Below are 27,779 nucleotides of genomic sequence, written 5' to 3'. Positions count from 1 at the left end.
CAATAAATAAATATACATACATACATATATACATAGATACATGCATGCATAAAATGAGAGGGCATGGTGGTATACTATAACATCATGTCAAATATATTTATTTCAAGATTTATCCTTTTTTTCCTTTTAGAAAGTTGTCAGCATGAATGCACAACATTCTGGTGTAAATGCATTTATAAAGTGACATACCTTCTTTTTCCAGCCCACAATAACACAGCACATTTATAATCAATACTAAACTTGGATCTTTCCGACACCAACTTCCCTGGATATATTCTATGTAATAATTTGAAGGACACTTTCTTAAGCTTGTTATTTTGACAGTATTTATTATAAATTTTCGACGCTTGTGCACGAGGATACAATGGTTGTTGATCCTGTGTGAATGTGTGACGTAAATTACACTGACGTCACGTGGTTGACGTTTGCGGAAGCAAGACGTCGCTTTAGCCTGATAACTCAGGATAAAAACATAGGGGATGTTTTCGTATTAAATATCCAAGAATTAAAAAAAATATTTCCGATATAGCCTCGACTCTCTCCGGTCGACTCGCCGGTTATCTCCCTGTTCCTGTCAGACGACTGAGAGGAAGCTAAACTGCGACTGAGATGGAGGTAAATGTTTAGTGTCGAGCTTTGGAGTTAGCTTTAGCCAGTCTGGCACAACTTGTACCTGAAGCATCTTAAAGTTAGCTGATAATAAAATGCTCTGCCGATTGTAATAGCGGTGCGGCGGACTTTGAAACAGGGCTGTAAACACTAACAGGTTTAAATGACTAATCATGTCCTGTTTACTCAGCGTACTTCAGTCCAAACCTTGTTAATCTCATGCGCTGAATACCGACAGATTCGGTACTTTTGTGATGTAAGGACATTATATTGCTCCGAAGCATTGACACTATATTTTTCTGGTACAGTATATCATATATTAACCATATCGCTTAACCGTAATACATAAAATTAGCTGTCTTAATTGGTGACACTGCTCGCCTCCGACATCCAGTGTATTCGTGTCAATGTTTACACAGGGAAAGATGCACCTTTCTGTAAGCCAGAACTAAAATTAAAATGCTTATACATAGTCTGTTATATGCCGAATTGAAAAGTGTCCCCTAATAAAAAAAGAAAGCTTTTTAAACATTCTCTATCATCGATTTACTTTCACCTACAAGCAGAGTAACATTAAATTCATGATTTTTTTTAAAGGAAATACTGAGCTGATTGCAAAACTGGTCTTCCATTGGGCACCCCTGAAGTCAAGCAGTCAAAAAATGATCGAACAAAACACAGCACACCTGCAAAGCTTTTGGATGTGTTTGTTGCAATCTGAACCTAGTTAGGTTTATCATTTCGTTATTTTTCCCTTTCACTGAAACAGGAACCTGGTGGTACTGGAGCAGAGTCTGCGGCTCCGTCACCAGCAGGTGCAGCCAAGTCAAAGGTACTGCACATCTACGAACATATTATTGCTCAGAGATACTATATGCAATATGTGTCTTAATTTGTATAAATATGATTCATTGTTAGATATGTAGCAGTATAAATTTATGACCTTCTTTTCTTTGTATTTTTTTTTCTCAGCTGGACACACTGCCCAAAGATGACCTTATCAAGTTTGCCAAGAAGCAGATGGCTGCTATGCAGAAGATGAAGGGCAGATGTGCAGGTGGCTATAAATGCTATAAAAGTTTTTGTTTGTCTCTTTGGATGTGTGGACCAACAGTCAGTGTGCTAGTATGTAATGTTATTTCTCTTTTCAGATTTGGAAAAAGAAGTTGAATCCCTTAAACAGCAATCCAAAAACAACAACAGTTCAGATGATGCAACTCTGATACAGGTGTGTTTGCAGGGCAGTGGTTCATCATGTGTCTGTCTGCTATTCTTCTGCTAAAATCAACAATGGGTGTGTATGTAATAGGAGCTGACTGAGAGGATGGATGCCTTACTGCTGGAGAAGGCAGAAACTCAACAAAGTCTTTCACTATCTCGAAGAGATCTAGAGAGGACAAAGCAGCAAGCCAAGGTGAAACACAACTCAAATTCTGTATATTAGAGAATTGCTCTGAACACTGACAATTTGGTTTATTTCTGTAAATTATAGTCTATTTATTAATGCGTGTCTTCGTACAGTTAAGCAAGATTGTCCTAACATGGCTGTTATTTTGTACAGAGTGATGTAGCAATGCTGCAAGGAGAGCTTGACCGTGTAATAGAAGATTACCAAAATAAGATCAAGACCCTGGAGAGCAGCATTGAGGAATGTAATGGCAAACATCAAGAAGAAGTGGCTCATTTCCAGAAATTACTGAAAGAGCGAGAAGAAAGTGACAGAAAGAGGGTCAGCGAAAGAGAGAGAGAACGCCTGGCTGAGCATGCCAGCGCAAAAGAGATCGTGGAAGAAGTCCGCTCTTGCTTAGAAGCTCAGCTTGAAAGCCTTCGAGCTGAACTGGAAGCTACGACGGAGAAAAAATCCCAGGAGATGGCCGAGCTGCAGGAGAGCCACCAAAGGGAGTTGACAGAGGCCCAACAAGAGGTGGAGAACCTGAAGGAGGAGTTGAATCAGAAGAGTCTGCAGCATGAGGAGGAGATGAGGGTTCTGGAGGAGGACTGTGAAATGGAGAGGGAGCGTCTCCTGTTGCTCCATGAGGAGCTGACTGAACAGCTCGCTCTCAAAGGTACAGCAGCACTTCATTTAAAAGCACAGTAGGTCCTTTCTGCTGCTAGGGTTGTCTTATTTAAAAAAATATATCAAAAGATGGACTTGGGTGACGTCTGGACGTCTGACATCATGAGGTAGCCTAGTTCTTGTCCTTGAGGGAGTTTCCTCAAATTTGGCACAAACATCCACATGGACTAAAGAATGAACTGCTTAGAATCTAGTGGTTGAAGGTCAAAGGTCAAGTCATGGTTACCTCATGAACCATGTTTTGGCCATAACTCAAGAACCGTGAGCATCCAAGTTGAAACTTTGCTGACTCCATAGATCGTCTGTGTGTTTAGTGTCCATGTGTTCGCAGATATGGAAATTAAGTTAACACCATGTAGGAGGTCAACCTAACTTATTTGGGGCTGTAATTAAGTCTGTCGCCATATTTTAGTGAGGTAGTATTTTATTTGATGTGGTTATGCTCCTGGCTACAGAAAAAAATCTATTTATTAATGGCAAATAATTGATAATATTCTAATTGTATTATCATATAAATTCTACGTGTGTGCATGCATATTCATTATTGAGTAGATGGACATTAGAATTATTTTCCAGCTAACATTAACCTTATTTTTCCAGACAGCTTCCTGCAAGATGTGCAGGAGGAAGACGAGGAACCTGCCCGTGGTTCAGGGATCGCCAAAATGCTGGAGCTCTCAGCCCACAGTCAGGGTGACTCCATCCATATTGATGGAGAGGAGACAGAGACCAGAAGACTGAGAGCAGCTCTGGAGGAACTTCAAGCCCAGAGCACCATGTTACAGGACGAGCTCACCCTGCTCAGCAATGTGAAGGGTGAGCTCGAAGCAGAGCTGGAGAAGACCAGGGAAGAGTTTCAGATGGAGAGAGAAGAGCTGGAGTTCAAAATCAACGAACTACAGATGAACCGGGAAAGTGCTCCCAGTGACCGAGCTGTAACGCTGAACCAGCAAGAAGTCCAAGACGAGTTTCAGCAACAGAGTGAAGCAGAATCAACAATTAGTTCTGGGGACCCATTGAATCCAGAGGAGCTGAGGGCTCAGTGTGAGGCCGTGACCAGAGAGAGAGACTCTGCCGTGGCTGAGTGTCAACACATGAGAGACATACTGCAAGGCGTGGAGACAGAACTGGGTGAGAAGACGAAACATTTTGTTCTCCAGTACAATGCCATGAAAGAGCAGGGCGCCAGTACTTTACAGGAACTCCAAGACAAGATGGAACAACTTAGTCTGGAGAGGGATGAACTGCTGGTGAGGGTGAGAGAGGGCACAGAGGAGAACAACACTCTGATGAAGAACCTGGAAGACCTGAAGCTGAAGCTTGAAGTTTTGGCAGGCGAGGACCAAAAACTCCAGACGTCTGTGAAGGAAAAAACAACTTTAGCGTGTGAGCTGAAGCAATCTGTGGAAGAACTGACCAGGCAGAACGAGGAGATCCTCTCACAGCTGCAGATGAAGGAAAACATGACTCAAGACCTGAAAGACATGGTCAACTCGCTGACTGAAGAGCGAGACGAATCACAGTCCAAGCTACAGCACACAGAACAGGAAATGCAAAAGCTGAACAACGAGAGAGCAAAAGAAATCCAGAAGCTGCTTGAGGAGAAAGAGAAAGAGGCACAGTTGTACAAAGAGGAGAATGAGAAGGCGCTGAAAAGCCTGAAAGAAGAGAGGGAGGACGAAGTGCAACATTTAAGAGTGGAGAGGGAACAGCTAAAAGAGGAGGTGGAAAGAAGACAGGAGACCGTTTCTGCTTTAGAGTTGACTCTCAAAGATCTCTCCATAGAAAAGTCTGAACTCCACCAGAAAATGGAAGAGGCATCCTCTGCGCTTTCAAAGGCCCACGAAACAAATGAGCTTTTAGGCTCCAAGCTGGCAGCCCTGGAGACTCAGCTAGAACAGGAGACATCTGAAAAGAATCACTTGGAGACAAAGTTGAATTGCCTTGCAGAGGAGGCAGAGCAGACTCGCGCCACTATCACAGCTCTGCAGGAAAATCGGTCGGAAGCACTCGGAAATTCCGCCAAAGAAGTTGAGGAGCTCGGAGCGCGCGTCGATGAGCTGGAAAAGGAGAACCATCTGTTGAGGAGTCGTCTTGAGGAGGCTCAAGGGGTAATGGGATCAGAGGAGGTGGAGAAAGAGCTCCAGGCTCGTATTGCAGACCTGGAACAGGAGAGGAGCATGTTGAGGAGCAACCTGGAGGAGATGGTGAAGGACACAGAGGGGCTGCAGAAAGACCTGGAGGACATGAAGTCAGTCAATGAGAAGGTCAATGAGGAGAATCAGAGGCTGCAGGCTCACATTTCTCTGATGGCTCAAGAGAAAGAGGAGAAGGAGGAAGGGCAGATGGAGAGAGAGATGGAAAATATGGAGGAGGAGAGAAGAGAGCTCAGAGAGCAGCTAACAGAGAAGGATTCACTCATTTCTCAGTTAAGAAGCGAGATTGCTGCGATCCAGGTGAGTGGAGCTCGTGGTCTGTCGGGTTCTTCTTAGAATAATGTTTACACACAAGAAATGACAACTTGTCATTTAAAATTCTCCTTGTCATAATCACTGATCATATTTGACTAAATAATCTAAAGCAGTGGTTCCCAACTGGTGGATGACAGGCAATTTCTGGCTGTGATAAATGGTTTCATTTTGGTCATTTGTAGTTTGGCAGGCCTGTGGTTTTTGAATGCATGTTCTCTTTAAAAATCACCCCCCCAAAACAATCTGTAAAAGTTTTTAGACAAAAAAATATCGCCTATATTTTTTAAATCACCAAAACATTTTTTTAAAGGAGCAAAATTGAAATTAAAATTATGAAATTTAAGAAAAAAACAACTGCACAAAAATGTTTTATTTTGGCATTTTTTTCCTGCAGAGCTCTGGGCTCAGCTCCCAGTGTCCTCAAATCCTGGTTTTAACTAACTGCACTTTATTCTTGCAATATGTTATATTTCAGTCTGTCTAAAGCCCACATTTTATTTACATTTTGTCAAAATTAATTGATTATGTGATAATTTCACTTTATGGTCAGACCATGAATTAATGACTGAGGAGAAATCTGGACCCAGTAGCTGGACCTGTTGGGAACCACCGTTCTAAGTAATGAATTGTGATTGCCCATATTTTTACTTAATCAGACATGATCATTTACATTTTACAGCTCATATGCTGAACAACTGTCTCAATTAACTGCCAAAATAATTTCCAGATGAACTGATAGATAAATGAAATGTTTTTTGCAGCTCTATAAATATTGCAGTTGTTATTTTCTGTCACATTTTTTAGAGAATGTTTCTCTCATGAAAATAACTCAGCTACGTTGGCAGCTCAATGCCCCCTCAGTGCTTTCCCTAAAAACAATGATGATTAGTGTGTAATTAGAGGTTCTTTTCTTATTATTATGTTTTTGCTCTTTCCTACTTTTCTCCCTCAGGAGTCATCTGCTCAGTCTGCCTCTGAGGAAAATGCAGTCAGTGAGATCACAGATAAAATAGGTATGGAGGTGACACTTCTTGTTGTTTAGCTAAATAAATGATCCTTCAAAATCTAATTTAGTTCGCCTGCTCGTTGGAGCAAGTGATAAATTATAGATTATAAATTCAGAGTGTTACTCACACATTGTAACTGCTGCTGCCCTCAGCTCTCCTGGAGAAAGGACACAAAGAGAAAGATGAGAAGATGAACAAAATCAAGGCAGTTGCCATCAAAGCAAAGAAGGAGCTGGAAACCAGTAAGAAAGAGGTAAAGTGAAGCATGACCTTTCGACACATTTCCTTTTATTTAACAGCATGAGCATGACATTTTAACAAGAAGTAAATACAGAAAAGTTTACAAGTTACAGTGTTTCCTGCTGATTTTTTTTAAATAGAAAAATAAACTAAATTCTGATAGAAATTTAAATGTCAAAACGCTCAACAAACAATCTGCTTTTTGTCAAGATTTTAGTATAAGAAAGTATTGTTTTAAGCTGGGGACACTTCATAAATATTGATATGAATTGTAGATAGATTCTACATTGTTTTTTTATTTTGTTTTTTTTAGGTTGCATCCCTCAAGGAAGAAGTGGAGTCACTGAAAGCAGAGAGGGAGAAAGTGAACAGCTGTATGAAAGATATCATTCACAGCGCTGAAGGCTACAAGGTAGGTGATTATGTGGGACAGATGATCGCTCATGCTTCAATTCTGTCATTTAATCAGTGACTAAAAGTTACTTCCACAAAGAGATGGAGGCAAATAGCTGCTGCTGGGTGATGATGTCAGATGTCAGGAACCATGAAAAACAGCCTTTGTTTTCAGATTTGACTTGACTTTATTCATCAAAAACTTTTTTTATCACTGAACTATGTTGTCATTGAACTATTGAGTATTAAACTGTTCATCCCCTCACCAAAAGTTGAATTGTATTTTTTAACCTACAGTCGTGTATCGGTGCATCATTTACCGTAAGCAATTTTTCAATCAATGTGCCAACTGATGTACTGAAAAAGTAAACTGTTCTGTTTTAGAGCATGAATAAATATGTAATATAACCAATATTTCTTAGTGCAGAAAACAAAAGACAATAATAAATAGATGAATGCTTAAATATATATTGATAAATAGACTAATATACCATTAAATGTATAAAAAAAATAAAATTAAAGAGTAATGTAGGCATTAATTAACCAATAAAATGTGACATAAAGTGATATTTGTGTTTATTTTACTTTTTTATTTATTTACCGCTTTAAATTAATATGTAATTTAGATTTTATTTATTTTTATATATAAATTTCAATTCATAATTTTTTACATGTATTTATTATTCATTTAACATGTATTTTTGCATATATGTTTTCCATGAATTATTTTCTTTATATATTTCTTCATGCATTTGTTTTTATTCAATTGAGGGGGCTGTCATTCAAAGTGAAGCATTGGGTCAACTTTCTGTTTGTTGGTTTATAGGACATCAGAATACATAGATTGATTATACATGCCTTGCTCCCAAACACAGCTTCCATCCTCTTTTCCTTTAAAGCAAAGGCCCATCATAAACTGACCCAAAATGAAACTGACAGTTTTGATCGTTAAACATTTGATTCATTTTATGCACATCTAATTTGCTGCCAATTGGCAAGTGGAAGCATGCTTGCATTCGAACACACCTCTTTGCCTGATGTCACTCCCAGAGGTCTCCATAAGCAGCCCCCAGACTGCACTGTGCTTTACGACTGTGTCTCCATTAAATGAGAAACCACTCTGTTGTATCTAATGAGAGTTTTGTCCCACACTCAAATGTAAATGCAGCTAATATGTGAGATGCATAGTGTTACCCTCAGCGAGCTGTTGAAGCGGTTTCCAGTAACCAATGAGCGTATGTGTTTTTGTGTAGAACCTGCAGATAGATTACGACAGGCAGACAGAGCAACTGGATAAAGAGAGAGAGAAGGCGGAGGAGGCCGAGAGACAGATTGCTGAGCTGACCAAACGACTCAGCAGTGCTGTCACACAGGTAACACAGATACACACTCAATCACACACACCCACACATTACCACTAACAAACACACAAACTGCTCTCACCCTCCAGTAAATCTGAGCAGTGCCACTTTGTCTGGCAATACATCTCTCCAATACTTCTCGCATAACTCAGTTTCCATCTGATTTACAGTGAGTCGTTTTAGCCAGCGACACTTTACCCAGCTATGCTTGACGGCCCGGCGCCCACAAATAGCCCATCAGATGTGACTGGGTGAGCTAGGGAGAAATTTTGTTTATATATACTCCTCTCCCCCAAGCTCATAACTGTCTCTTTCCAATGAGAGAACAACAGGCAGGTAAATGGAGCGGAGTATAGCTTCCATCTGCTGTGTGCGGGTGCAACAGCATTTTCTGAGACAGAGGTTTATTCTTGTGTGCACTCATGGGTCTCAGGAGGGGGCAGGCAGACTGAAAGCTCGTCAGGGATCTAAGAGTACGTCTGGACATCTCTGTTTACTGATCATAGTTTCAGTGTTTGGCTGACAGATGATGGGAGGTAGCTGCTGCTGCTGGCTCAGTGCTCCTTGCAGAGAAGGCCCTCAGAGCCTGCCGCTGTCAGATTTGCATGAATGATTTTCAAATGTGTCACGTGTGTTCATGCAGGTGTGGCGTATTTGCCTACATGTGCATCTTCAGGTGAAAACCTTGTATCTGAAACAAGTAAACTGAGCCAGTGATACAAAGCTAATCGTGTAGAGTAACTTTGGTATTTTTCAACCTATATACTATTTTACGATGTTTTTGTAATGAAGTGAGTAATTGGAACAACATTTTTGAAATTGGGGCAGTTTTGAGCAAGAGGGCTGCAGCCCACTGTAATGTCATGTTAATGAGCCATTGTGCACCATCTCATTATGTTTACTAAAAGTGCTTGTTTTGGCCGCTGACAGGCTCAGATTATTATTGTAAGTGTTTTACAACATTCTGGAAAGGATCACTGCAGATAGAAAAAGATAAATATTAAGATCCTTTTTGTGTAACCGGAAACAGCTCCAAAAACTAACGTCAAACTTGCCAGTGCCCATTTAAATAAAGTGTCGTTTTACCATCGTAAAACACACTACATTCAAAATTTTAAAAAACTCAAAAAACATTTTTGTTTGTCTTTCCGCTATTTCAACAATCACCAACTCTGGTTTGATTGAAATAAACCCTAAATTCACATAGTTAAATTTGAAAATATGCTGGCTCTATAAACACTAAAATGAATCTTTATTTAAATGGATTCTGGGGTGCTTGGCAATAGAAATATCAGTGTTTTTTTCCTGGTCAAACAGAAAGGATCTTATGCTAACAAAAAGGTCTATCTCTGAAGGGACCCTTTTCATAATGTTGTCACACACTTATAACAATCTGAGCCTATCAGTGACAAAAACAAGCACTTTTAGTGGACTTAAATTAAAGGTGCACAAATGAGTGAGTGGCTACATTCTTGGGTGTCACCTAACAGGGGTGGTAAGATGAATTGTTTTGTGCTTTTGCAGAAGGAGACACTGAGCAGTGAGAAGGAGGATCTGCTGGCCAGTGTGGAGACCCAGAGGAACATAGTGAAGCAACTGGAAGCCCAAAACCAGGAGCTGCAGAGACAGTCAGCCAGTCTGGACAAAGACCTGATGGCTGAGAGAGCGATGAAAGAACAGAAGATCAAGGTAGAAATATATGATATGTACTTTCAGTATTTAGTTGGGCCCATATCCCATACACTAGCTTGTGCAGAAGTGCCTTTAATCTGCATTCTTTTCATTGGCCAATAGGGGGTCAACTCTGCTAGTTGCAAAGAGAAGTCCGATTGTATAGAAGTCTATGAAAAAATGACCCTACCTCTCACTTGATATATTGCCTCAGTGAACCTTTTCCTAATTAGTTTATGCTCCCAATTATAGTTTCAAATCTTCAGCAACACAGCCGATGTTCATTTTCTAAATTATGGGCCCATTTAGAGTAAAATAGCTATTAAAGCAAGGTACACTTTAGTATGCTTTAAGGCGTGACTTCGTTGTGATTGACAAGTCCTTGCCACGGTGGTGTTGTCTTGCTCTCTGTCAAATCCACCCCTTGCTCCTCCAAAACTCCCGCCTATTGTCCAAATATGTACACCTCGGGCTCCAAAAAACCAAGACGGTGACAGCCAAAATAACAAACTCAAGGCTTCAGAGTGGTAGTCCACAAACATATGGGTGAAGTCACGGTGACTACGTCCACCTCGCTTATAATGTCTACGATTTTAGTTGATCCTTATAGAGCCACATGCATTGGGTAAAAGTTAAGATCAGCTTGGACTATTAAACTGCTGTATGTTGTTTTTTTTTTTTTTTTTAAGGTTGATATAATATTATGAAGTATACAGTATGAAAACCCCATTGTGTGCACATGTATGTGTGTTTGCTTGCTTTGCCAGGACTTGTCATCTGCCATGAAGGAGGTTGAAGAGCTGACAGCCCAGCTCCGCAAGCAGCAGCAACAGTCTCAGCAGACTGCCCAGGAGCTGGAGCAGCTACGCAAGGTACACACACACACACACACACACACACACAGCTTCTCAAACTCTAGTGTCTCTGAGGGCCTGTTCAGTCAAGCGACTGGACTGATGATGGCTGGCCTGCAGCTACAGCAGCACCTCTCAGAGAAAGAGAGCAGTTGTAGCCCACAGCACAGGAGCTGCTGTTTCTTTTCCATTAGTCGAGACTTACGTAGTACAGCAGTGTGCATGGACACCACCAGGAGGTCTGACCTCATGTCATGTATACACATTGTTAGTACAGCCCAACAAACATGTTTTTTTTGGGGTTGATAACGATAGCTTTTTTAAGAGTATTAAAAAAACAAATAATGATTCACTGGGCTCTATTCTTTATTTTTGGCAAAGATCCCAGAAAGTTTGTTATTGAAGGGTAGTGATAAATATATATGTACAGTGTTGAAGTGAGTTAAAGTAGAGCAATATTATTAGAAATAATAATAAGATACATACTACTAATACTACTAGATACATAGTAATAATTCATTTTAACGGTAAACTTCGCTAGAATAAAATGATAAGTACAACACAAATATATAAAACTGTGAATTAAGAAAAGGGACAGTCAGATATCTACAAAAATATCACCTTGCTTCAATTTTTTCACTGTGTGTGTCTAGGATTGTAATTACAGTATATAATATTTATAAGGCCAGGTCCAAAATTACTGTGAGAACTACCGCAGTCCCCTCAATGGTGCAGCCACACTATACCCAACCAATTGTCACAAAGTTGTATTCATCCTTCCCCGCCAGTCGCTGTCTTGATGTGAGCAAGGTTTGAATTTTTCACGCCCTCTCATTGTGCTGCCAGCTTGGTCTGCATCTTAGGTACCCCTCCGTGCTTTTTGCAGCAAATCAGTCGCTTACAATACAGAATAAATGGGAGCAAATTTCGGTCTGCGTATAGAGGGCATGCTCCGTGAGCCTTCACACAATCAGAAAAAGAAGTCTCTTGAAAACAGTGACACAGATTTATTGTCATATCCATGTAATTTCCATAGGAATTGGATAACTGCTAAATTTCAACTAGATTTGACTGCGTAAATTAATTTTTTAATATGTTAAAAATTCTAACGACATATTGTACACAATGTAAAATGGTCAGCTAAATGTTGGGTGTAAATAAAGTCACTTGTTTAAAATGATCTTTAATTCTAAACCACATTTTATCCTAAAAGTTCGAGATAAATGACCTGCCTGACGGGGAACTGAGATTTGAGCTTTGTTCCCTGTAATGATGTAGCATGTTGGCTCTGTCTGTAGGAGGCGCAGCAGAACTCCCTGCTGGACATGGAGATGGCCGACTACGAACGCCTGGTGAAAGAGCTCAACGCCAAACTTGTAGCGAGAGATGAGAGTGCTGAGGAGTTAAAGGCTCAGATAAACACACAGACCCAGAGGGAGGACACACTCAAACAGGAAATCGGTATGTGTGACACGTGGTGTGATATAAGTAAAATCATCTACTCAAGCACTTGACTTAAGTATGAATTTGAAATACTTCTTCTTTACTTGAGTATTTTCTTTTCATGCTACTTTATTCTAATACTCCCCTACATTTCAGAGGGAAATATTCTACTTTTTACTTCACTACATTAATCTGAAAGTTTTATTTACTTTCCATATTAAGATTTTTGCATTAAAAAAAATCACAAGACGAGTTTAGAAAATATGATGCTTGGTTATTAATTAAATTACCCAGCAGTTTATACAAGCACAGCTACAGTGTGAGTTGATTAATCAATCCATTGATTCACAGAGAATTAACCCCCAACTATTTTTATAAACATTTAAGTCTTTTTCTGTTGTGGTTTATATATATATATATCAACCAAAGCACTTGACATATATATATAATATATATTATATATTTCCTTTTCCACTTTTTTAAAATAATTTTTGAGATTCTTTGGGCGTGTGTGTTTTTTTTTAAAAGATTTTTCTGCATTGGGTTACTTTTACTTTTAATACTTAAAGTACATTACTTACTTTTACTTAAGTACCATTGACAAAGCATCATGTTAAAATAATCAGTTGTGCTTGTACTTTTGGTACTTGGTTCACAGCAAAGCTCCATTGAATTGGTATATAAAGATTTAGAGGTAGAAGGTAGATTTATTAGTCATTTTTTAAATCAAGTTTAAAAAACGAAATTACTTTTGAGGAGCTGCTGGCTGCTGCATCTACATGCGCTGCCGCCGTCATAGCATATCAGACCTATTAGCTGTGTGGTATTCACCAGTTGAACAAACTGAATCAGAGCCGGCATATCAGAGATCACTGACATTTAATTTAATGGATTAATTTTATAGTGACACAGTAATATATAGTATACTGCAGGTGTGAGTGTAGTGTTAGTGTAAAGTTTTAAGAACACCAGTCTGCGTTCACTGATGGTAAACATTTACTATTCCTGTAGAGCTTTAATGATTTACTGTCTGCTATGTAACTGCAGGGCCCTCTGTTGCATGTTGTTTTCCAGTCTCTCTCCATGTTTCCTGTTGCTCCACACTGTCAAGCTGCGTAATGAGGAAAAATGTCAGTACAGTATGTACTCTATGTATTCACCAAAACATTTTTTATTTTGTGTGTGTGTTGTGTGTGGTGTGTGTGTGTGTGTGTGTGTGTGTGTGTGCGCGCGCGCGTGCGCATGTATTTGTTTCTCCAGAGGCTTTGAAGTCCCAGCTGGATCAGGGGGAGGAGAAGACCTCCAAGATGAAACAGCTGCTTGTGAAGACCAAGAAGGACGTGGCCGATGCCAAGATGCAGGTCTGTTTCTCTGAGTGTGTGTGTGTGTGTGTGTGTGTGTGTGTCCCATAGGATTTCTTATTGCTGTGTGTAACGTTTGCTGCCTGATGAATGTAAATAGTGTTATGCAACCATGTGTGGGCATGATGGTGGGGGAGGCCTTGAAGATGTTGGGAGTAGTTATTTATTGGCATGTTACGTTCATGGGTGTATGCATTTAAATTTCCACTTTGTTTGTTTTGTGTTGTGTGTGTGTGTGTGTGTGTGTGTGTGTGTGTGCGCGCGCGCGCATACGTGTAGGAGAGCTCCCTCATGATGCTGCAGGCCTCTTTGAAAGGAGAGCTGGAGGCTAGCCAACAGCAGCTAGAAAGTACTAAGGTAAAACAGCCAGCACTGTCTAGAAAAACTTCTCTCTGTCATTCAGTTTTATAAAATGTATGGCTACAAATCCGCATTTCACTGCTACACAGCATGGTTCAACGTAAATTTTTGTTTTGTTTACTCGCCTGGTCAAGCAAGTCATGTGGGTCTGAAATCTGCTTGCCCAAAGTACATTTTTTCTTGCCTGTAAGTGTTTTATTTATTAGCATTTATCAAATAACAACAAAGTCTAATTGGTACTGCATGTGTGCAAGTTGCAACAGAGATGAGAAGTGAAATGACTCGCTCCTTATCATATGCAGTGGAAGATAAGATATGTTTAATTCTTTTTTTCCTTGGACTATCGGGCAAATAAGTTGCTAGATTTACTAGCCCTGCAAAAGTCACATAATAAACTGTGCATGTGTTTATGTGTTAAGATTGAGGTGTGCGAGCTGACGGCTGAGCGCCATCGCCTTCAGGAGCAGCTGAGGTCGGCACTGGAACAACAACAGAGAACCAGCAGCTCCCTGCAGCAACGCATCAACACCCTGCAGCAGGAGAGAGACACTGCAAAGGTACACGTACACACACACACACACACACACACACACACACACACACACACACACGCATGCACGCACACATGAACAGGGTTCGACTAAACACACTTGTATACACATAGACACACCTATAGAGTACAGAGAGTATACAGTCACTGATCACTGAACAGCTTGACCAGAATGGGGCAAAAGAAAAGAGCAGCAGCAGCAGTGTTTGAGATGCTGCAGCTACAGGAGACATTTCCAGATTTGATGAACTGAAGGTTGCAGCAGCTCATGCTCAGTCACAGGGCGGCAACTCCTGACTGTTTTCATTATTCATTTCCCAATTATTTTTGATTAATCATTTAGTCTTTACAATGTCAAAACAACGTGAAAAATGCCTGTCTCAGGTTTTGCCCACAGTGACAACTTATAATTTGCTCATTTGCTCTTCCCAAGAGTTTAAAATTATTTTATTTGAGTAGCTGAAACCAGAAAATGTTTTACACAATTAATGATTTAAACAGTCCCTTATCAAGCCTTTTTTTTTGTCAGTTGATTTTCTATCAAATTACTAAACAGTTAATCAGCTGCTTGTTTAAGCACCAGTATGATGTCACTGGAATTTGTCTTATATTAAAGACACCCCAAAATGTGCTATCTGTCAAACTGCAAACAGCCAATCAGCCAAGAAGCAATAAGCAAACTGTTTTAACAAAGTGAAATGTAGTATATAGTAGATTGTTTGCTCTGTTTTTACTGTTGTCTATTTATACTGCTACTCAGTGTAGAGAATACATTTTCCCACCATCCTAAGAGGTGTTCATTAAAATTAATGGTAATTTTAGAGGCTTTAGTTTGTGGTGCTGTTAAACTGTTCAAACTGGGGCAAACTTGACACATCACAAAATAAACCACAACATCTTTACATGTAGCCGTAACTGTTGCCAAGAAAACTATTCTACTAAACTGGAAAAAAAACAATTCAACATCTCATAGTGGTTAAATCTTTTTACAGAACAGGTAACACTGGAATTACGCTCAGCTCATTCAGTCTCTCGTACCCCTTTCTTTTATTTTCTGTACTTCTCAATCAGCGCGTACTCTGTCCTGCCTTTGAAGTTGTTTTTTTAATCTTGCTTAGGTCTCCTTCCTGACCACTCTCGTCCCATTGCTGATACCTACTCAACTTTCTTATGTCAGATATTTATATGGATGTTTGATCAGCACCTGAATGTAAGAGTGCAGTCCTGGTAGATGGCTTAAATCACCTGTTATTTGTAAGAGGTTGATGCATAAAGATCACTTTGTGGGAAATATATTTGGAAAAATGGCAAATGCGCAAGCCTATATAAGTAAAGGAAGCTTAGCTGAGTCTTCACTTATTAGAGACAATCTTAAAAATATAGTCATGCACATGAGCTGAAACACAAGTATTAGAGAGAAAGACAGTGATTTCTTGTTATTTTTATTTATCTCGGTTACCTAACGGTTTTTGTTCAGAGAAGGGTTCAGTACAGTGAGTTTGAGTGTACTACTTGTCTCGTGAAAAAATGAAGATGAATACAGGTCTTTTTACTGGTTAGTCACAATGAAATGATGTCTCTACAGTTGTTTTGTCAAAGGAAGAAAGTTAAGAAAGTAAGTAAGAAAGTAAGAAAGTTAATACCATGATCATCAATGAGATTAAACTCAAGTATTACTTTTTACTTGTCCAACAGAAAAGATGACCATAAATCTACTCATATTTCACAGTCTGTCAAACTCTTTTGCATATTTTTTGCTCGTTTGAGAAGGCATAAAAGTTTCAACAGTAAATGTGTGCTGTGCTATTCACCTCATATCTGTGCTTAATCTTTGTGCTGATTTCAGGCTGAGCTCATGGCAACAGCTGGCGAGTTTGAGGGTTACAAAGTGAGAGTCCACAATGTGCTCAAACAGCAGAAGAGTAAAACCACAGCTCAGAGTGAAGGAGACTCTGGCAAGTTAGAGAGGTAAGGACAACACCCGAAAAACAAATATGGATGCCAAAGGAAAATCCTGGTAGGCTACTTAAAAGAGTAATTATGAATTGCATCCTGTAACTGAATAGACCTCAAAATAAGCAGATACACACCCAGGAAAGCACCTAAATGCAAGCTGACTTAATAACGACACAGTGAAAAATACTTTAAAAGTATACAGAAGATGTATTTTTTATCAAAACAAACAATTACTTTGTAACTGTTGTTTAACACAAGCCAACACTAGCTGCAGTATCCGTGCTGGGATCAGGTCTGATAACACGGCTTAATCTTTTCCTATACAGATACAGTACATCGAGAGGGTGGGCAGTCCTGTCACATGAGAAAGAACTTTAATGTAATTGAATTGCAGGTACAACAGCCCAGGTGCCAGAGTTAAGAGTAGGCATTGTATGTTTCTGCAAACCAGAGAAATGTTACATTTGGACATAACAACCATATCAACATGTCTAAAGTGACATAGTTGAGATTACATGTAAATGAGCCAAGTTTCACATCAGGAGGAGGAGGGGGTGGAGGATGTTGTGAGATCCAGGCAGGATGGCTATTGGACATCTGTGTCCAGAGTGTGTTCTGCTCTCTGAGAGTGTGATGCAATAAATAACTAAAAGGTATATATATTTTAACAGTGCTTCTAATGAAAGGTCCAGCTCCAAAAATAGAATATCTATTTGTGGTGGCAAAAGCTTTAATCGTGCCAGGCAGCCACAAATGAATTAATTTGTGGTGAAACCCTGGACTGGCTGGAGTTTAAGAGCTGCATCAACAGCCCATACAGTCTGTGGTGTGGCAAAGTTGAGTGTGGCCAATTTGACAGAGTTGGTAGTTCTTTGTGCCAAAATGCCACCAAAACATTCAAAAGTATGGCTATACTACATGCATGCATATTAGTATTGTGATTTTTTTAAGCAATACCCAGCCCTTGTTGTCACAACATAAAATTAAAAGTTAAAACATAAAATTTTCACACAGGAAAGTACAAATGTAACATTTGTGGACGACAGAAAGTATAATGCCAACATTTTCTCCTGCCAACTGGGTTCAGTACAAAGGCAGCTACTCAACAGACCTTTAAAATGAACTCTGACTCGTAGTTTGTGTCAGACAACACTGTAACAATGATGTGAATACAATGAATATGTGTTGTGTCTGGCAGGGAGCACTTGTCCTCTCAGGTAGAGCAGCTGAGGTCCAAGCTGGCAGAGAGCCAGCAGAGCCTCCAGAGCAGCACGGCAGAGCTGCAGCAGCTCCAGACTGAACACGACACTCTGCTGGAGAGACACAACAAAATCCTCCAGGAAACCATCAGCAAGGAGGCTGAGCTCCGCGAGAGGTGAGCTAGCTAGTCTCTAAAGTTTTCTTCCTATTGATAGCTGTGTTAAAAGTTCTCTTATCTACCTTTGTATCCCAAGAGTGCATTTCTGTCATGTTCCACTGCTGCTGGTTCTCTACCTTATGAGCAGGGTCCTAATTTCCTCTGACTCTGTCTCCACCTCCAGGCTGCTGTCGGTGCAGTCGGAGAACGTGGCTCTGAGGTCAGATCTGTCCCAGGCTCAGACTGACCTGTCTTCCCAGATCGAGGCTCAGCGCCAGACCTACAGGGAGCAGCTGAGGAAGCTGCAGGATGACCACCGGGCAACAGTGGAGACTCTGCAGGGCCAACTGACCCGCGTCGAGGAGCAACTCTTCAACCTGCAGAGCCAGAACAGTAAGCAAGGAGGCAAATTAAAAATCCTTTTAAATGAATCAGGCTTAAAGTACCCAATTCTGTACATCAGTGATGCTCAATTTACTGCACCAACTAAGTCCTAACTAAGCCCCTAATGTCCTAAAATCCTAGAAATGCCCTAATATTCTAGAAATGTCCTAAAATCCTAGAAATGCTCTAATATTCTAGAAATGGCCTAAAATCCTAGAAATGCCCTAATATTCTAGAAATGGCCTAAAATCCTAAAAATGTCCTAAAATCCTAGAAGTGTCCTCATATCCGAGAAACTTCCTAAAATCCCAGTGACATGCTAAAATTCTATAAATAACATAAAATCCTAGAAACCTTCTCAAATTCTAGAAATGTCCTGATAACCTAGAAACGTGCTCAAATCCTGAAAACTTGCTAAAATCCTAGTAATCTCCTTAAATCCTTGAAATGTCCTAAAATCCTAAGAACATTTATGGGGCTGCTACAACTGGCCCCTGGCCTCCTATCATTTTGCAAAGTGGCCCCCAAGCAAAGCAGGTTGAGTATCCTGCTGTACATGAAGCAGCAATCGAAACTGTGAGGTAACAAATGTATCTGATATTGCGAAGCAGCGGAGTGATCCAGAAAGTGACTGCTGCGTAAATAGACAGCAGGAAGCTCAAGGGGTGCATGAATGGTATCACATAAAGAGTTCCATCAAAGCATCAAGTGCTAAGAGTGTTGAAGTTCTCTATCTTGTTTACTCTGCTCTCCTGTGAGAGGAATGATGGGAAAGAGAACAGAGGAAGCGGCATGTTGGTGTGTTTATCAGTAGAGCAGCACTGGAGGCTCATTCATCACCTCCCACACAGCTGCCCTCTGGAGTCAAACAGCAAATACACACATAGTAATGTCGCAGAATGGAAAGTGTGTGTGTGTGTGTGTAGTCTTCTCTGTCACTCCAGCCTGGCCAGGTGTTGGCGAGGCTCCTCAGCTCCGTGCCCGCCTCTCAGTGTGGTAAACAGCTCACAGTGGCATCTGGAGAGACTCATCATTAGCAACTCACACATGCACGCCAGGATTAGCCTGATACACAGAGTCAGTGTTTGCTGCAACTGAAAGTCATATTTGAGCCTTTATGTGCCTCCACTCTGGCAATAGTCATGGTCGGAGGCATTATGTTTTCAGGTTGTCTATATGTCCATCCATTCTCGTCAATGCGATATCTCAAAAACTCCTTATGGGAATTTCTTCAAAAAAAAAATCAAAATCAAAAGTAAAGGCCACTTTGACCTCTTCTGTCACGTTCTTGTGAACATAATATATGAAGAATGAATTTCCTCAGATCCAAGAAAGAATTGATCAGAATTGAGCAGTCAAAAGTTACTGTGACCTCACGAAACATGTTTTTGACCATAACTCAGGACTTCAAAAGCCTATTATGACAAAATTGCACACAAATGTCTTACATGATAAAATGATTGAGTGATGATATTTTATTTCCAAAAGGTTAAAGGTCGCTTTCACTGTGACATCATAACGTTGCTGCAAAAACATTTTTCTGACCGTTATTCAACGTCATAAATCAGGAAGAGAACTAATCTTGAAGCTGTGCTGATAGTATAGATCTTCTTTGCTGCCAGGGGGAGATATGTACGAAGCATCCATGTTTTAATAGACATGGATGTCAACTGTAAGCACAGCATGACAAATAAGCGAGGCATACAACCACGTGGGAGGTAATTCTAGTTATTTCAGTATTTGGATTTAATAGCAGTGAAAATGCAGAAGGGTTCAATATCAGTGTGTTTTACTGGCCCTATTGGGCAGGTGGGTCATAAAACATGCTGGCCCCTGGACAAATTTTACTGGCCTCATATATTTTTTATATGAATCAGCTGTAACAAACAGTAAAATTGATCTATGTTCATTGTCATGTTTTGTCCCATTTACTCTTTAATCTAAAGTCAAACAGTGCATAAATACAAATACTAATTCAAGACAGTCGTTTACGAGTTGGAAACCAATCAAGGCAGCAGCTTTCTCTGCTGTTGTCTTCACTGCTGACTGTCGCAGACGCTCTGCAGAGACTCAGTCTTAATCTGATTCATGAAATTCATGCTAATATGAGTTGGTGTCCATTTCCCTCTTCAAAGCTTTCATTTACCAATACAGCTTGATTTCTCTTGAAAGTGTTAGAGCCTGTAACATATTAGATTGGTTCGATCTGTGCACATCCAAAACTCTGTGTAATAAGGAGAGTTTTGTCAAGAGTCAGGAAAGGAAAAGAAGAAGTGGCAGCATTATGCAAACACAGCATTATATGCTAAAGATGCTTTTTTTTTTTTACTGCACTTGTCGATTGGCACGGTGAGTTCTTACGTTTAATGTTCACTTTAGTGTTCCAGCTTAGCTCTCTGCTGGCCTCGAACCATCAGGAAACCATCAGCCTAATTTTTAGTTTTTAGGTTTTCTGGATCCTGATCAGACTATTAAATCTGGTCAAACTCTAATGCATTTACACACAACTATATATATATATATATATATATATATATATATATATATATATATATATATATATATATATATATATATATACATATATATATACACATATGTATACATGTAGCAGGGCTTTAGTATCTTGCTCTTCTCACTTTGCAGCACAGAGAGAGGAGGTAGAGGAGCAGACTGGAGGCGGGAAGGTGGGGAGGGATTGTTTTAGTGTCTGGTCTTTTGATTCAGTCTCAGGTCCATTAATCATAATCTTCTCTTNAGAGAGAGGAGGTAGAGGAGCAGACTGGAGGCGGGAAGGTGGGGAGGGATTGTTTTAGTGTCTGGTCTTTTGATTCAGTCTCAGGTCCATTAATCATAATCTTCTCTTTTGTCCACCCACTCTCTCAGGCGCCTCACCCTTCCCTCTTGCCCTTCCCCTCACACTTGCTGTCATTGTTTATGCCAGCTGAACTGGCTAATACGAGAGTGTGTCTGGTGCCCCCTCATGTCACAATGAAGTAGGACACTGACTCTCAATTTGGTGATTAAGTAGGGATTTTGTTGAGGGAATAAGGGATTGTTCATAATGCTAAATCACAGCAGTATGTCAAAAGAGACAGAAAAAAAATGTCAACATTATTCTCTACTTTGCATTTATTAACCTTGCACCTTTCAAACTGGGAAACATCAGACAGCAAAAAATGAACATCATTTTTGTGCTTAACATAATGAAAATTTTAATTATTGGCTGTAAAGTCATGTTGCATATCCACAACAATGAGGATCTGGGTTAGTCATAGTTGAAACTTAAAGGTCCCACATTGTTTCCAGGTTTTTTAAAATTATAAAGTAGGTATAGTTGCAATATAAATACCGTAAAAGCTTAAAAATGCTCAATCCACAGAGAACTACATGCATCCCGTATTCAGTAAATTTGCCTTAAAAAGAGCTGACAGGACTTCAGTCAAGCTGTGATGTCACAACTCTTTTATTTAAAGGTGGAAACTGCTGCTGCAGTGCTGTTACAGCCATTCCCCAGCTACAGTGGCGGTTGCATCGAAGTGAATGGGCAGATGTGGAAAACCCGGATCAGTCAGAGCTCTCTCAAGAGGGGGACTTAAAGAGACAAGTGATAAAATTGAGCATTTTAGACAGAGTATTAATACATGTGTATTCAGGCAGATAGTATGTGGAAACTTTTTTTTTCTTTAAGTATGTAAACATGTACTAGTGGAAATCAAAAATCCATGTATGAATCTGATAATGAGCATAATAAGGGGCCGTTAAATTTGAGATAACCTGTGATTTTAACCAGTTTTTAAGTTGATCCTAATTTATGCAGCCCAGCCTCAACCGCATATATATTAACTCTGAATTTTATTTTTCCGTTGTTGAACCTCATCATGTGCTTTTAAATATGCTTGTATTAAACAATAAACAATTTGCTAAACAATAAATAACAAAAATATATATACCTTTACACTCTTTCAGATTCAGTGGCGGTCCCGTCCGTCCGTAAGCCCCTGACGTCAGACCCCCAGCGCAGAAACACAGATCAGAACCAGGCAGGGCTGAACCTGATGGCCCTCAGTGACCTCCAGTCCATGGCCAGGGAGGAGGGTGAAGGCATGGAGACCACTGAGACTGAGAGCCCCTCACCTGCTGCCACGCCACTGCCCTCTCTGGAGCAGCTTCTCATGTCCCCGGACCCCAAACAAGGTTCGTTTGAAAGAGGAGGTGCACCTTTTAATGTGTTTAGTTTAGAAAAGCAGCATGTTTGGTTTTTGACCTGCCCAACATGTTCAATCTCTAACCTGAAGATGGCAATCAAAGTTGGTCAGTCAACCTGTTGCCACCTTGTTTTGGTCAAGGAATATAAATTTGGAAATAGATTTTAAAAAAGTACTTTACTATTTAGTGGAGGGCTTGTTATTCATTCATTATTCATTTATATACTTTTGATGCGGCAATATAGTAGAGTTTTTGAAGATTATTAAAAACCTCAGATGTCTTTTAGACTACCTCTAAAAAAAGAAGTTTAAAGTTAAGTCTAAAAGTTTTCATCTATTTTTCATTGTCACTCAAATGTGATGCTATGCCATGCGATGTAATCGATGAAAAAATGTGATTACTTGAGGCCCAAACTTTGGAAAATCGCTATGCCCGTGACTTTCTAAAACCATGATCTTTAACTTGTGTGTGTGTGTCTTTGTTTTGGTCTCTAGAGCCGTTTGTGTGGACGGTGGAGCCTACCAAAGAGGAGCTGAGTCAGAAGCTGAGTACAGCCACACGCAGTATGGAGCATATGAACAGCCTCCTGCACGAAACTGAGGCCACCAACGCTGTTCTCATGGAGCAGATCACTGTATGTATATGCACACACACCCGTTCTGATGATAATAATAAGAATTCTGTAATACTGTGAAACCACAATATTTTATGAGATGGCTTTCATACCATGAAAATCACACACAGTTGCAACCGTACTTCTAACATGTATAATTGTATAGTACACTCAACTCCAAAAAAGTACTTTATTACGTGACATTACATGAATGCTTATCCACACACGATTCCTGTAAGAATTCATTTCATTACACACAACGAAATTTCATGACTTTCCCAATAATTTTGAAGGATTTTACTTATTATGTACCTTTTCCAGGCATGGAAAATGAGACAAGGTTCTCACACATTTTAACAATGAATTTTCAAAACTTTTCCATAAGATCCATAGGTTCATAATATTTTACCTCGTTCCATTACTTTATTTCCGTAGTTTAAGATGAGATTATTATTATTATTGGTGTATATATATCACATGATACTAAAAATTTGTCCAAAACATTCTGTTAATGCCAAACCATTTTCAGGCCTGGAAAATAGGTTGTTTTTTTGTTTTTTTTTAATTTTATAACCTTTCCAGGAATTTAATGACTGTGGGAGCCCTGATGAAATTGTGAAATTCCATGACTTTTCCAGGTTTCTCATGACCACCTAAGTGTTCATTATAAGTGTTTCTAAATATAAAATAATTTTAAACACACTTCCTAGATTTAGAAACCCTCTTACAGTATTTAGTTCTGACAGTGTGGACTTGGGTATGTATGCCAAGTTTGATCCTAAGTAGAAATTAACCTTGATGAGTCCATATTTGATCTCAGATTCTATTTAATCGAAGCAAAACAATCAGAAACTGGCACATTAGTTTGGCAGCTTTAAAGTCACATCTGCGAAGCAGCATTTATGTGGTGTTTGATGTCCAAAAGCGTAATAACCACATCTTAAAGAAGCCGGTAAGCCCCGACAGTGATATCAAACAGCCTGGCGTTGCTCACGGTCCCCTCTTTGTCCAGAAGAAAGTAGAACCTGTGACCTTTGACCCTGAGGGGGATGAATGAGGGGGACTCGTGTCTGTGAGCATGACAGGCTACCTGGGACAGCGGCACTGTTATCCTCCGGCCTCGGTCTGGTCCCAAAGGTGACTGTGTGCACACTGTCACCATCCTCCCACCTTGGTGTAAAACCACCTGGCTGACAGAGCGCCGGCAAAACAGGTACCCGAGCCCGACGATCCCTGCTCCGATGGCCAGACAGCCCAGCGTGAAGCAGTACCTCCAGGTGTTTGAGCCCAGGTTCATCTCAAAGCTCCACATCCCGGCCAGCCCCGTGGTGCTGGGCGCCTTGGCTCTCCCCTTCTCTGTCGCGGCCCCTGTGTCTCTGAGCCCGGTGTAGGCGAAGTGGCTCATGTAAGTCCAGAAGAGAAACTGTCCGCCGCAGAAGAGCGACAGGAGCCGGAAGAAGCGCGTCCTGTCGTGCAGGAACAGGGTGACATCTCTGGAGGGCTGGGCCGAGGAAGAGCACAGGCTGCGGCGGACACACAGCTGCCTGCGAGCGGCTCCGAGGCGGCCGCTGTGAAGAAATATCCTGCTGCACAGACCCGATAAACATGTCGCCACGCTGGCGGAGCCTGGTGGAGTCTGTGCGGACATCGGCGCATTGTGAAGGCCTCTCTGCTGGATATTAACGAGCCCAAACTGTTTGGAGTAACACGGCAGTGAACGGCACAGCAGCCGCTCCAAACCCATGTTTTCACGACGACAAATCGAGTCAATCCTCCCACATTAATTTCACAAGAGAGCTTCGATATTAGACGCTAAGAAATGGCTACCATAACTAACGTTTTAATGCTTCTCCCCGGACACACGAGAGCTGCAGCTCAGGGCTCAGAGGGCGCCGCCATACTTGTTATGTGTGACGTAAGGTGTCGGGTTACGGAAAGTGGCGCTGACCAAAAATCATTTCCGCCCCCGAGATCTTTTTTTTTTTTTTTTTTTAAATGATCATATTGTATTGAATTTAACAGAACGTTTTACAGACATAGTTTTAATTTTAAAACATTAAAAAAATATATAATTTCAACATATTTAAAACTAAACTATTCTTGTTGAACTGTGGCTTATAGGTATCTTTTTGTCTCTCTGCCCATTCAATCATTCTACCTGCTAGTTGTTGAAGAGTGAAGTGCGTCGTCTCGAGCGAAACCAGGAGAGGGAGAAGAGCGTGGCCAACCTGGAGTATCTGAAGAACGTCCTGCTGCAGTTCATCTTCCTGCAGTCTGGCAGCGAGAGGCAGGCGCTTCTGCCCGTCATTCACACCATGCTGCAGCTCAGTCCAGAGGAGAAGAGCAAACTGGCTGCTATTGCACAAGGTATGTGCTGGTGAACAGGTTTTGAAAATGCACACACACAGCATCTTAGTTCATCCTAAAAAATATCTGTTGATCATGATTTTTCCCACAAAAAAAGTATGACAGAATAGGATTTCGCAGATCTTTAAAATGTCTTAAAAGGCATGGATTTTATTTATCTAAATATGGCCTTAATTGATTCTAAAAGTTCTAAAAACAATCTTTCAAAAGTCTTAAAAATGCTAAGACATTTGATGTGGGATTTCAAATTTTTTCTTCTGACTTTAATTAATAATTGGTAAATTTAAAAACAAAAAAAATGGAATTCCTCTTATATTAACACCACCATAAAGTCATATTTTATGTTACAACAAATATTTTGGCACAATTCTCCATAACCTCAAATAATACATGTTTATGTTTGTTGTTTTTCTTTAATTTTATTTTCTGTAAAATTGGTCTAATGGTTTTAGAAAGCCTTAAACCTCACTCATGCATAATTTCTAACTACATGTTCTTTGACCTCCTTTGTGCAGGTGGGGAAGAGGAGTCTGGGTCTCGGGGCTCAGGCTGGACATCTTATCTCCACAGCTGGTCTGGAATCAGATAGGCTTAATGATCAACTGAAAAAAAACAACAAAAACAAAAGGAGCACAGCGCTTAGATGTTACTGGTCCTTTTTCTGTGAAATAAATGTACTAAGCAGTGATGCTGTACATTTGAAATAGTGGCATATGTAGGAGGTTAACTGGGGCATTTACAAAATTATGGGCACACAATAGAGGGGAGCTAAAGATGTATCAGAGGAGAATGAGGAAGTTTGTGGTAGAGATTAAACCAAAACATATGACATAAATATTGATTTTTCAGTGCAATACTTACATAAGTCTCTTACCAATGAAAGTCAACTCACACATTTCTGTCTTCCTCTGTTGACACGTGTATTTATAACAATATTCACTGGACATGAAGGTAACACTTCCTTGAAGTGATACTCATAAGGCATTATAATGCACCATGAAAAACATTGTATAATGTGCATAATGTGCACACATTGTGAGAGGAGGAATTAATCAAGGGATAACTGCGTAGTGAGTGGCATGATATAACTTTAATATAATTTTCAGATGTTTGATTACTTTGCAAGATTTTACTTGCACTTTTCTTGGGCTTGGACTGTGTAGCACAATCTGTTCACTACTATAGTGGAGTTTTAGTTTATTTGGTAAAAATTAGATAGGCTTTCTTTCAACAATTTTAAAGGGTATGCCTAAATGGTGAAGATTTTTGAATGTGATTTTACTACCTAAGAGGCGGACTGTTTTCCATTCCTTGCAGTGTGAAAATTGAAATGAAACTTGCTTAATACATCTGAGTAAACATTTATTTTTTACTAGTTGTTGTCTGGAAGGTAGAAAAAAGACATTAAGAAAACTCAAGTGCTACATGCTTTGGGAAACAATCAGCAGTCATGTTAGGTATGTGTGAGTAAGTGAATACAGTGCTGCAGGGATGATGGTTTTCTGTAAGCCAACCCACAAGTTAGCACCGCCCTGGTTCCCTCAACAAAACGCCTGTGCGATTTTTCCATTGGATTTTGGATTATTGCCAAAAATAAACTCTGTGACACACAAACAATACTTACATGTTTTGTTCAGCAAGATAATTTTTCAAATAAACATAAGCTTAAACACAATCAGCAGAAGTAAAAAGTTCATGTTAGGCTATAAACAAACTACACTGTGGCCACAATGGGATTTTTCCATTGTATTTTGGATTTTTGCAGAAAATAAACAATGGCAAACCAAAGTGTATGATACTTACATGTTTTGTTCAGGAAATAATCCTCAAATTAACATAATTTTCAGGAATTTTGAAGCCTAAATGCAATCACCAGAGGTAAAAAGTTAAGATTAGGCCATAAACAAACTACGCTACGGTCGCATGATGTAACATCCCTACCACAAAAGCTGAAAAGCATTTAGCAAATTGTTAGCAAATGTCTTCATTAAAGCACAAAGGCTTCAAAATCACAAGTGGGAAATATACCGAAATATTTTATGTTGTAGAGCAAAACATGAAAATCTCATAAACTTGTGTTAACCACAGACCTTATTTAAGGCTTCTAACAAAACAAACCCATTGACTTTGAGGGAAGGAACTGGGAATGCTAAAATGCTAACTTATATCAGGGTTTTAGGACTCTTTTTAGGACTTTGGGTTTGCAGGACTCTATGGGCTTAAACATGCTAAAACACTGGTATGGTCTGTTTAATCTCTGCTGTATGGCCATTATTATATCACAAATACAAATGACTCCATGTCTACTTTTTCAGGTTAACCTGACCAACAAGTCTGACTGAACATGATCATTAGAGCACATTTATGCTTTTTTTCTGACTTGTTCTGCATTTTTTTTTCACCAATGCCTCACATTATGAAATCAGGAGCGGTTATGATTTCCATTCCTTGTGTTTGATTCATCATATCCTGTATCGTGATGCTTGTTTTGTGATT

At 39.9% G+C, this 27,779-nt stretch overlaps 2 protein-coding genes across 2 annotated transcripts; one reads left to right on the top strand and one right to left on the bottom strand.

Annotated features, from left to right (window-relative positions):
* The first annotated feature begins 439 nt into the window (after positions 1-439).
* LOC121948789 (GRIP and coiled-coil domain-containing protein 2) lies at positions 440-26,658 on the top strand. The gene is made up of 24 exons (XM_042494255.1): positions 440-615; positions 1,379-1,441; positions 1,582-1,666; positions 1,761-1,837; positions 1,919-2,023; positions 2,171-2,675; positions 3,287-5,142; positions 6,110-6,170; positions 6,317-6,417; positions 6,718-6,816; positions 8,051-8,170; positions 9,683-9,847; positions 10,597-10,701; positions 11,982-12,144; positions 13,387-13,487; positions 13,767-13,844; positions 14,267-14,404; positions 16,244-16,365; positions 17,552-17,728; positions 17,895-18,103; positions 22,064-22,291; positions 22,798-22,937; positions 25,082-25,283; positions 25,799-26,658. The coding sequence occupies exons 1-24, from the start codon at positions 610-612 to the stop codon at positions 25,870-25,872; spliced, it is 4,980 nt and encodes a 1,659-aa protein (XP_042350189.1). The 5' UTR covers positions 440-609; the 3' UTR covers positions 25,873-26,658.
* On the bottom strand, positions 22,952-25,046 carry tmem223 (transmembrane protein 223). Its single transcript, XM_042494256.1, has one exon. The coding sequence runs from the start codon at positions 24,658-24,660 to the stop codon at positions 23,857-23,859; it is 804 nt and encodes a 267-aa protein (XP_042350190.1). The 5' UTR covers positions 24,661-25,046; the 3' UTR covers positions 22,952-23,856.
* Positions 26,659-27,779: the final 1,121 nt, after the last annotated feature.

This window comes from Plectropomus leopardus, chromosome 10 (genome assembly GCF_008729295.1).
Source record: "Plectropomus leopardus isolate mb chromosome 10, YSFRI_Pleo_2.0, whole genome shotgun sequence".
NCBI classification, from domain to species: Eukaryota; Metazoa; Chordata; class Actinopteri; order Perciformes; family Serranidae; genus Plectropomus; species Plectropomus leopardus.
The sequence above is the reverse complement of the archived record's forward strand: the minus strand, read 5'-3'. Positions and strand labels throughout refer to the sequence as shown.

What these genes read in the sequence shown, in the direction of transcription:
- tmem223 (XM_042494256.1), bottom strand. Translation starts at nt 24,660, where the DNA reads ATGGGTTTGGAGCGGCTGCTGTGCCGTTCACTGCCGTGTTACTCCAAA.
- LOC121948789 (XM_042494255.1), top strand. An exon ending in TGAGATCACAGATAAAATAG is followed by an intron (nt 6,171 to 6,316) that starts GTATGGAGGTGA and finishes TGCTGCCCTCAG; the next exon opens with CTCTCCTGGAGAAAGGACAC. An exon ending in ACTGGCTGCTATTGCACAAG is followed by an intron (nt 25,284 to 25,798) that starts GTATGTGCTGGT and finishes TCCTTTGTGCAG; the next exon opens with GTGGGGAAGAGGAGTCTGGG.